This window comes from Melanotaenia boesemani, chromosome 7 (genome assembly GCF_017639745.1).
Source record: "Melanotaenia boesemani isolate fMelBoe1 chromosome 7, fMelBoe1.pri, whole genome shotgun sequence".
NCBI classification, from domain to species: domain Eukaryota; kingdom Metazoa; phylum Chordata; class Actinopteri; order Atheriniformes; family Melanotaeniidae; genus Melanotaenia; species Melanotaenia boesemani.
Window position 1 is genome coordinate 25,036,365 of NC_055688.1, and position 11,398 is coordinate 25,047,762.

Consider the following 11,398-nt stretch of genomic DNA (forward strand, 5'->3'; position numbering starts at 1 on the left):
TTGAATTGTTAATTTCAAACCGGGCAGCCTTTTGGTTGTACTCTGGGCATGGTAGAGGGGTAAGAAATCTCTGGGTTTTCTAGTGTTAAACACTGGAAGCGTCGCCAGCGGTCTTTTGATGACCGTCAGTCACGCTACCATGCTTATAGTGTATTAAAAACTAAACGGCTGAACCTGGTATTTTAGGACTTTTATTATATAGTTGTTGTCTATAGTTTTACCTGCTTACTTGTTTGGAAAAGTAAACACATCAATATTTACGAGCAGTTTAGCACGTCTAAACTTCCACAGAGCCGCTCAGGGAGACTCTTTCTCAGCCAAACTGTCGTATATAACAAGGCTACGGACTTGTAATAAATGCCCGCCCTACTCTGCTTCTGATTGGCTGTAAGATCACAAACCCTGTGTGATGATAGGCTGCTGGTTCCTGTCATTCCTACCAGCCTTTGCCATGTGCCTGCTTCAGACAGCGGGCGGGCAGCTGTCCCACCGCTGAGACACAGCTGTATGACGTTTTATCACGTTTTATCACTAGATCGCTATGAATAAAATCCAGGGACACTTCATTTCACAGTATAAACCATTTATTTACTTATCTACTTAGGATAATAGCACTTTGAGGCCTAATTCAGAATATAGGTTGGGCTGGGTCCGGACTTTTGTGATCCCTGCTTTACACATTATCAGTATTATGTTATTTTTACCTGCCGATATTACGTTATGATTTTGTCAATATTCAGTTATGCAGCAGCTGTATCAACCCCCACTGTGAATAATTTACGTTGCAGTCAAATGACCGCTGGCAGCGCTCCTCGGGATGTTTAGAAAGCTCGCTGCTAGTGACATTCACCACTTAGCCGACTTGAGGAGGTTGTGCTTTGCCTCATAACACCATTAGCTACACATGTCGGCTTTTTTGATACATTTATTTGACGCCATTTTCAAATCAAATCATTTTTTAAATGTTGGCAAAAATGCAACAAATGAGCGACACAACTCATTATAAACTGTTTAGAGAGCAGCAAGATCAAATCACTGCTCCTCCCCGTGGACAAAAGAGGGATTGCAGCTGTTTTTTTACTTGGGCTGCTTAGGGGCAGAGCCTCGCTGACGACGTCATTGCGGGGGATTACATTACCCCCACAGACCTGTGAAGGATCGGCCAAGGATCAGTCAAGGACCAGTCAAGGACCAGTCAAGAACCAGTCAAGGACCCATCATGGAAACAGGGGAACTTTTAAACCGCTACTACTGTATGTGAAAAAGCCACACTGGCAGCAGCTGAGCGAGTCGATGCAGGTGGTTATAATGGGAGGGAATCAGTATAGCAGCGAATCCACTTCTCCTGAGCCGAAGGTGAAACAGCACTATGATCATCCCTGCTGAGGTATGTTTCGTTTAACTGTTAGTAATCACGGCAGTACTTCACTGGTTTGGTTTGAGTTGTAGGATTTTAACAGGTTGCATCATGGTCCCGGCTTGTGACCACCGTCGCCAGTTGCAGTGTCAGGGAAAAATCAGGAGGAGGAGTAGATAGTTACCTGTTCCAAACCGGGGGTGGGATGCCTTTCTTTTTTTCTTAATCTATTGGAATTGGGTTTTTGGTGGTTTTATTTATCAGCGACTATGGTTTTTATTCTGTTTAAAGGTTATCCTTCTGTTTTTGTCATTTTTATATTTTGTTCTCAAAACATATGCTCGCTACTATTGTTAGTTTCTTGTAGTCATTGTAGTAAGGTGACAAATCAACCCAATGGTTTGGTTGCTGTGCTGCCTCAGAGCAAACAAACAAAAAAACAAAAAAAGGGGGTTTTCAAAATATGTAGCTTAATTAAGCATAATATATCAAGTGTGGAAATATAATGATGAGCAATAACAAAAAGTCTGTCACAATAGATGTGAGATATGAATGGTCGCATTTTGCTCTCCAGGGTGATGAAAACAGGAACAAAGATAGATTCTAATGGTGACGAAGTATGGGATGATTAAACTTTTGGAAATGGCAAGTAAAAAATGGTGCCGTCATGGAGAAAAAACACGTTAATCATTAAAATACTATTTCACAATTGTAACACTCTAACCTCTAGAGGAGAGTCTGGTTCGTCCAGGATGCTCTTTTCACTCTGTATCCTCTGCATCGTTCCTGTAGAACTGGGGTCTATTATCAGCACGTTCTGACTACCAGCCATGCCGAACTTACAGTCACTCTTTCTGGAGTCAGTAGTCCTGCACACCTCGTAATTGTACACATGTGGAAGAGTTCCAGTCCCCATAGTGTCTGAGTAACGTGGAGGATAATATGGAATCACAGGGAGGTTGGAGTGGTACAGGATGCGAGACTGTCTCCATCTGTAGATTTTCACTGATATAATAACAACTAAACACGTGATGAAGAGGAAGGAAACTACAGCCAGAGCCAACACCAAATAAAAAGTCAGGTTATCATTGTACTCCTTGTCGTGTGTGAAGTCAGTGAACTCCGACAGCACTTCAGGGAAGCTGTCCGCCACCGCCACGTTAACAATGACTGTAGCTGAACGAGAGGGCTGTCCGTTGTCCTCCACGATAACAGTCAGTCTTTGTTTGACAGCATCTTTATCAGTCACTTGGCGGATAGTTCTTATTTCTCCATTCTGTAAGCCCACTTCAAACAGCGCCCTGTCTGTGGATTTCTGGAGTTTATAGGAGAGCCAGGCATTCTGTCCAGAGTCCACATCAACAGCCACCACTTTAGTGACCAGATAACCCACATCTGCTGAACGAGGAACCATTTCAGCCACCACAGAGCCACCAGTCTGGACTGGGTACAGAACCTGAGGAGGGTTATCGTTCTGGTCCTGGATAAGTATTTTTACAGTCACGTTGTTGCTAAGTGGAGGAGATCCTCCATCCTGCGCTTTGATGCGGAACTGGAAATCTTTGATCTGCTCGTAGTCAAAAGAGCGCACTGCATGGATGACTCCACTATCAGCACTAACGGACACATATGAGGAGACTGGCACTCCGTTAACAGAGGAGTCCTCCAGTATGTAAGAAACACGCGCATTCTGGTTCCAATCAGCGTCTGTAGCTTTCACTTTGAATATAGAGAGACCGGGTGTGTTGTTTTCTACAATGTAGGCCTCATATGAGCTCCTCTCAAAGACAGGTGCGTTGTCATTCACATCAGAGATCTGTAAGGTGAGAGTGACGCTGCTAGAGAGGGAGGGCACGCCCTCATCTGAACAGGTTATCGTAATGTTATATTCAGAGGCTGCTTCCTTGTCTAAATCAGTGTCTGTTACTAAGCTATAAAGGCGACTGGATGTAGAAATAATCGTAAAAGGTGTATTTTTCTCAATTGCGCATCGCACTTTTCCATTGTCGTCAGAATCTGGATCATTAACACTCATTACAGCTACCACTGTGTTTGAAGCTGAATCTTCTCTTACTGAATTTGATGATGAAATTATATTTATAACAGGGCTGTTGTCATTTATGTCAACAATGTCAACTAGGACTTTGCTTGAATCAGATAGCCCCCCTTTGTCCACTGCCTCTATATCAATTTCATACTTTTTGGCTTTTTCATAATCGATGGGGCCATTTAGTGTCAGACTCCCATCATCACTGATGCGAAAAATGTTTGAAATATCCCCAATACCATTTTCTATTACATAGCTTACCTCTCCATTCGAACCTTTGTCTGCATCTGAAGCACTCACTTTGGTAATGATTGTTCCCTTGACCGAGTTCTCTTGAACAGACGCTTTATAAACGTTCTGCGTAAAAACAGGAGCATTATCATTAGCATCTAATACTGTAATATGAATTTGCATTGTCCCTGACCGCCGCGGCTCTCCTCCATCAACAGCCGTTAACAACAATGATACAAACTCCTGTTTCTCTCTATCCAAAGGTTTTTGTAAAACCATCTCAATCTTTTTACCACCGTCAGTCTGACTGTGTAATTTAAGGATAAAATTGTCATTGGGTTTCAGTGTATAGCTCTGAAGACTATTTTTTCCTATATCTGGGTCTATTGCTTTCTCTAGCATGAATTTAGAGCCGATGACAGCAGTCTCGCTTATTTCAAATCTTCTCTCTTCCTTTTGGAATATAGGAGCATTGTCATTAATATCCGTGATTTCTACAGTAACTGAGAATATTTCTATGGGGCTTTCTAAAGCAATCTGAAAATGTAAAGCACAAGGCGTTGTCTGGCCACAGAGAGCTTCGCGGTCTATTTTTTCTTTGACGAAGAGGAGTCCTTTTTCCTTGTTCAGCTGAATGTATTCTGTATTGTCTCCGGTGTGGATGCGAGCTTTACCCGCTTGTAGTCGTTTCACATCCAAACTTAAATCCTGAGCTATGTTACCGACCAAGGAGCCTTTGGCCATTTCCTCCGGAATGGAATAGCTGACCTGACCGAATACCGAGTGTAGAGAGAGAACCGAGAGAAACAGTGCTACTTGCCGTTTCATTGTTCTTTCAGGCAAATCCATCGATCCAAAAATGACGTACATGTCCCCCATTTTACAATCTGATTTACTGATGCAAATCCAACAAAGTGCTGAGTTTAAATGAAGGTTGGCGAAAAATTCACTCCGACTTGAAATATTGCTTGATCGTTGTTCAGTCCTCTATCGACTAGTGTTCTTAGGATTTTATCTCCACTGTGAGAGGATGGTTTCCTTAAATGGTTTTTATCAGGTCACTGGTCAACAGCGGCCCACAGAGTTCATCTCATGAAACTACAGAGAAAATGTCAAAATCCATTTAAAACAGTGTTTCTCAATCCTGGTCCTCAGGGACCATTGAATTCCATGTTTAGTTCTTTTCAAGTCCAGTACACCTGATTCAGATAAATTGAATAGAGTGTTTAGTTCTTTACAAGCCTGCTAACGAACCATTCATTTGAGTCAGGTGTGTTACAGATGGACGCCTCTGAAACATGCAGGACAGTGGTCACCGAGAACCAGGGCTGAGAAACACTGATCTAGAAGAATTCATGAATGGTCAATACAATGCAATACCACACCGTAAACGACAATGTATTTTTAAATAACAAGATGCCTCGAGATGAGAAAATTCTCAATTAACTACAGGACATATATAAATTAACCAGTAAAACTTTTCATGACTATAAAGGACAACACACAGAACCAATAAAACAGAGAAAACAACTAAAAGTTTGCAAATAGGAAACACAGACAGACACACACACACACACATAAACATGAGATAATGTTCTGTCGCTATCCAGAGTGCTGAAGTGATCAAGCCTTTAGCAAGCTTATCTGTTTAGTGAAGGTAAGTTGTGGGTGGGCAAACACTGTAACATTCTAACCTCTAGAGGAGAATCTGGTTGGTCCAGGATGCTCTTCTCATTCTGTATCCGCTGCATTGTTCCTGTAGAACTGGGGTCCATTATCAGCACGTTCTGACTACCAGCTCTGCCGAACTTACAGTCACTCTTTCTGGAGTCAGTAGTCCTGCACACCTCGTAATTGTACACGTGTGGAAGAGTTCCTGTTCCCATAGTGTCTGAGTAACGTGGCGGATAATATGGAATCACAGGGAGGTTGGAGTGGTACAGGATGCGAGATTGTCTCCATCTGTAGATTTTCACTGATATAATAACAACTAAACACGTGATGAAGAGGAAGGAAACTACAGCCAGAGCCAACACCAAGTAAAAAGTCAGGTTGTCATTGTACTCCTTGTCATGTACGAAGTCAGTGAATTCCGACAACACTTCAGGGAAGCTGTCCGCCACCGCCACGTTAACAATGACTGTAGCTGAACGAGAGGGCTGTCCGTTGTCCTCCACGATAACAGTCAGTCTTTGTTTGACTGCATCTTTATCAGTCACTTGGCGGATAGTTCTTATTTCTCCATTCTGTAATCCCACTTCAAACAGCGCCCTGTCTGTGGATTTCTGTAGTTTATAGGAGAGCCAGGCATTCTGTCCAGAGTCCACATCAACAGCCACCACTTTAGTGACCAGATAACCCACATCTGCTGAACGAGGAACCATTTCAGCCACCACAGAGCCACCAGTTTGGACCGGGTACAGAACCTGAGGAGGGTTATCGTTCTGGTCCTGGATCAGTATTTTCACAGTCACGTTGCTGCTGAGTGGAGGAGATCCTCCATCCTGCGCTTTGACGCGGAATTGGAAATCTTTGATCTGCTCGTAGTCAAAAGAGCGCACTGCATGGATGACTCCACTATCAGCACTAACGGACACATATGAGGAGACTGGCACTCCGTTAACAGAGGAGTCCTCCAGTATGTAAGAAACACGGGCATTCTGGTTCCAGTCAACGTCTGTAGCTTTCACTGTGAATATAGAGACACCTGGTGTGTTGTTTTCTACAATGTAGGCCTCATATGAGCTCCTCTCAAAGACAGGTGCGTTGTCATTCACATCAGAGATCTGTAAGGTGAGAGTGACGCTGCTAGAGAGGGAGGGTACTCCCTCATCAGAGCAGGTTACTGTGATATTATATGCAAATATTCTTTCTCTGTCTAAATCAGTGTATGTTACTAAGCTGTAAAGGCGACTGGATGTAGAAATAATCGTAAAAGGTGTATTTTTATCAATTGCGCATCGCACTTTTCCATTTTCGTCAGAATCTGGGTCATTTACACTCATTACAGCTACCACTGTGTTTGAAGCTGAATCTTCTCCTAATGAATTTGATGATGAAATTATATTTATAACAGGTCTGTTGTCATTTACGTCAACTACGTCAATTATGACTTTGCTAGAATCATAGAGACCTCCGCGATCCGTGGCAGCTATATCAAATTCATATTTTTTGGCTTTTTCATAATCGATGGGGCCATTTAGTTTAAGATGACCATCTTCAGTAATGTGGAATAATGTCATAATATCCCTCATGCTATTTGCAATTACATAGCTTATCTCTGCATTCGAGCCTTTGTCTGCATCTGAAGCACTCACTTTGGTAATGATTGTTCCCTTGACCGAGTTCTCCTGAACAGACGCTTTATAAACGTTCTGCGTAAAAACAGGAGCATTATCATTAGCGTCTAATACTGTAATATGAATTTGCATTGTCCCTGACCGCCGCGGCTCTCCTCCATCAACAGCCGTTAACAACAATGATACAAACTCCTGTTTCTCTCTATCCAAAGGTTTTTGTAAAATCATCTCAATATTTTTACTGCCATCAGTCTGACTGTGTAATTTAAGGATAAAGTTGTCATTGGGTTTCAGTGTATAGCTCTGAATATTATTTATTCCTATATCTGGGTCTATTGCGTTCTCTAGCATGAATTTAGAGCCGATGACCGCAGACTCGCTTATTTCAAACGTGCTCTCTTCCTTTTGGAATATAGGAGCATTGTCATTAATATCAGTGATTTCTACAGTAACTGAGAATATTTCTATTGGGCTTTCTAAAGCAATCTGAAAATGTAAAGCACAAGGCGTTGTCTGGTTACAGAGAGCTTCGCGGTCTATTTTTTCTTTGACGACGAGGAGTCCTTTTTCCTTGTTCAGCTGAATGTATTCTGTATTGTCTCCGGTGTGGATGCGAGCTTTACCCGCTTGTAGTCGTTTCACATCCATACTTAAATCCTGAGCTATGTTACCGACCAAGGAGCCTTTGGCCATTTCCTCCGGAATGGAATAGCTGACCTGACCAAACACCAAGTGTAGAGAGAGAACCGAGAGAAACAGTGCTACTTGCCGTTTCATTGTTCTTTCAGGCAAATCCATCGAACAAAAAATAACATTCAGATCCCCCATTTCACAATCTGATTTACTGATGCAAATCCAACAGATAAAAGTGCTGAGTTTAAATGAAGGTTGACGGAAAATTAATTCCGACTTCAAATATTACTTGTCCGTTGTTCGGTCCTCTATCGACTATGGAGTGTTCTTAGGATTTTATCCCCACTGTGAGAGGATGGTTTCCTTAAATGGTTTTTATCAGGTCACTGGTCAACAGCGGCCCACAGAGTTCATCTCATGAAACTACAAAGAAAACTTTAAAATCCATCTAAAACAATCCCTGGATGTTAAATAATATACTGTATAGTAAACGATAAATGTGAGTTTTTTCAACGTGCAAAATGACTCGAAATTAGAGAATATTACACGCATTAAAGGAAAAGTATGAAGGAACCAGTACAACTTTTCACAACTATAACAGACAATACACAGATTCATTAAAACAGGAAAAAATGTTTGCGAAAAGGAAGCATATTACAAAAAAAAAAAAAAAAAAAAAAAAACCATTATGAGCTACTGTTCTGTTAATATCTAGAGTGCAAAAATAATCAATCCTGTAATAAAGTTGACCGTTTTGTGAAGGTTAGCTGGAGGTGTGTAAAAACTGTAACATTCTAACCTCTACAGGAGAGTCTGGTTCATCCAGGATGCTCTTCTGATTCTGTATTAGCTGCATAGTTCCTGTAGAACTGGGGTCCATTATCAGCACGTTCTGACTACCAGCTCTGCCGAATTTACAGTCACTCTTTCTGGAGTCAGTAGTCCTGCAAGCGTCGTAATTGTACACGTGTGGAAGAGTTCCTGTTCCCATAGTGTCTGAGTAACGTGGAGGATAATATGGAATCACAGGGAGGTTGGAGTGGTACAGGATGCGAGACTGTCTCCATCTGTAGATTTTTACTGATATAATAACCACCAAACACGTGATGAAGAGGAATGAAACTACAGCCAGAGCCAACACCAAGTAAAAAGTTAGGTTATCATTGTACTCCTTGTCGTGTGTGAAGTCAGTAAACTCCGAGAGCACTTCAGGGAAGCTGTCCGCCACCGCCACGTTAACAATGACTGTAGCTGAACGAGAGGGCTGTCCGTTGTCCTCCACGATAACAGTCAGTCTTTGTTTGACAGCATCTTTATCAGTCACTTGGCGGATAGTTCTTATTTCTCCATTCTGTAATCCTACTTCAAACAGCGCCCTGTCTGTGGATTTCTGTAGTTTATATGAGAGCCAGGCATTCTGTCCAGAGTCCACATCAACAGCCACCACTTTAGTGACCAGATAACCCACATCTGCTGAACGAGGAACCATCTCAGCCACCACAGAGCCACCAGTCTGGACAGGGTACAGAACCTGAGGAGGGTTATCGTTCTGGTCCTGGATCAGTATTTTCACAGTCACGTTGCTGCTAAGTGGAGGAGATCCTCCATCCTGCGCTTTGACGTGGAACTGGAAATCTTTGATCTGCTCGTAGTCAAAAGAGCGCACTGCATGGATGACTCCACTATCAGCACTAACGGACACATATGAGGAGACTGGCACTCCGTTAACAGAGGAGTCCTCCAGTATGTAAGAAACACGAGCATTCTGGTTCCAGTCAGCGTCTGTAGCTTTCACTGTGAATATAGAGAGACCTGGTGTATTGTTTTCTACAATGTAGGCCTCATATGAGCTCTTCTCAAAGACAGGTGCGTTGTCATTCACATCAGAGATCTGTAAGGTGAGAGTGAGGCTGCTGGAGAGGGAGGGCACGCCCTCATCAGTGCAGGTTACTTTGATTTTATACTCAGAAATTTTCTCTCTGTCTAAATCAGTGTCTGTAACAAAGCTATAAAGGCTGTTGGATGCAGAAATAATCGTAAAAGGTGTATTTTTCTCAATTGAACATCGCACTTTTCCATTTTCCTCAGAATCTGGGTCATTTACACTCATTACAGCTACCACTGTGTTTGAAGCTGAATCTTCTCTTACTGAATTTGTTGATGAAATTATATTTATAACAGGGCTGTTGTCATTTATGTCAACTATCTCAATTATTACTTTGCTTGAATCAGAGAGACCTCCGCGATCCGTCGCAGTTATATCAATTTCATACTTTTTGGCTTTTTCATAATCGATGGGGCCATTTAGTATAAGATGACCATCTTCAGTAATGTGGAATAATGTCAAAATATCCCTCATGCTATTTGCAATTACATAGCTTATCTCTGCATTCGAGCCTTTGTCTGCATCTGAAGCACTCACTTTGGTAATGATTGTTCCCTTGACCGAGTTCTCTTGAACAGACGCTTTATAAACGTTCTGCGTAAAAACGGGAGCATTATCATTAACGTCTAATACTGTAATATGAATTTGCATTGTCCCTGACCGCCGCGGCTCTCCTCCATCAACAGCCGTTAACAACAATGATACAAACTCCTGTTTCTCTCTATCCAAAGGTTTTTGTAAAATCATCTCAATCTTTTTACCGCCATCGGCCTGACTGTGTAATTTAAGGATAAAATTGTCACTGGGTTTCAGTGTATAACTCTGAATATCATTTATTCCTATATCTGGGTCTATTGCTTTCTCTAGCATGAATTTAGAGCCGATGACCGCAGACTCGCTTATTTCAAACGTGCTCTCTTCCTTTTGGAATATAGGAGCATTGTCATTAATATCCGTGATTTCTACAGTAACTGAGAATATTTCTATTGGGCTTTCTAAGGCAATCTGAAAATGTAAAGCACAAGGCGTTGTCTGGTCACAGAGAGCTTCGCGGTCTATTTTTTCTTTGACGACGAGCAGTCCTTTTTCCTTGTTCAGCTGAATGTATTCTGTATTGTCTCCGGTGTGGATGCGAGCTTTACCCGCTTGTAGTCGTTTCACATCCAAACTTAAATCCTGAGCTATGTTACCGACCAAGGAGCCTTTGGCCATTTCCTCCGGAATGGAATAGCTGACCTGACCGAATACCGAGTGTAGAGAGATAACCGAGAGAAACAGTGCTACTTGCCGTTTCATTGTTCTTTCAGGCAAATCCGTAGGACCAAAAATAACGTTTCCCTCTTTGCAATTTGCGTTGTCGGGGCAAATATAACACACCGCCTTCTTCAAATACGTGTCCACAAAAAATATTGCGACTCCCGGTATTCTTTGACTGTTGCTTTGTCCACAGTCGATCATTTAGTGCTCTTAGGACCCCATCACTTCTATGAGAGAACAGAGTATGTTTTCCCTAAATGGTTTAAAACAAGTCACTGGTCAACAGCGGCCCACTGAGTTCACATCATGAAACTACAAAGAAACTTAACAAAACACTATATAACACAGTAAGCCATATCCATAGATGGGAAGTACAAATATGTATAGCAAAACGTTTATTTAGCCTTTTAATTTAAAGATTATTTTGCCCAGAAAAAAGATTTTATTTTCTGTATGAAAAAGAAGTAAAGACATTTATCAATAGTACTTTTAATCCCGTATGAGAAAAAAGGTTAATGTAATAGTTCAATAAATGAAAATTGTTTATGTAAAAGAAAAAAAAAAAAACTATAGAAAGAAAAATAAAATCAACAAAATATTACAGGATTCTTTCGCTATAAAAAGTTCTGAGGTAACCAATAACTGAGATTATGAAAATTAATGTGACAATGCGGCAAAATCATAACACT

General features: G+C 41.6%; 2 protein-coding genes across 32 annotated transcripts in view; both read right to left on the bottom strand.

The window, feature by feature from the left end:
- LOC121642654 (protocadherin gamma-C5-like) overlaps positions 1-11,398 on the bottom strand; it is a 324,465-nt gene that overhangs the window by 72,151 nt on the left and 240,916 nt on the right. For 2 of the 31 annotated variants that reach the window (XM_041989462.1, XM_041989432.1), the window contains exon 1: positions 5,330-7,882. The exons of 28 other annotated variants lie outside the window; for them this stretch is intronic. In XM_041989462.1, the coding sequence (XP_041845396.1) occupies positions 5,330-7,762 (2,433 nt within the window). In that variant the 5' untranslated portion in view covers positions 7,763-7,882. Of the gene's footprint in view, positions 1-5,329; positions 7,883-8,366; positions 10,894-11,398 lie in introns of those variants that run through there. One more of the 31 variants, XM_041989475.1, reaches the window with a different exon arrangement.
- On the bottom strand, positions 2,061-4,379 carry LOC121643460 (protocadherin gamma-A2-like). The gene has a single exon (XM_041990903.1). It carries the CDS (start codon positions 4,377-4,379, stop codon positions 2,061-2,063), a length of 2,319 nt encoding a protein of 772 aa, XP_041846837.1.

Bases quoted from the DNA above. Each gene is read 5' to 3' on its own strand.
- LOC121643460 (XM_041990903.1), bottom strand. From the start codon at position 4,379: ATGGCCAAAGGCTCCTTGGTCGGTAACATAGCTCAGGATTTAAGTTTG.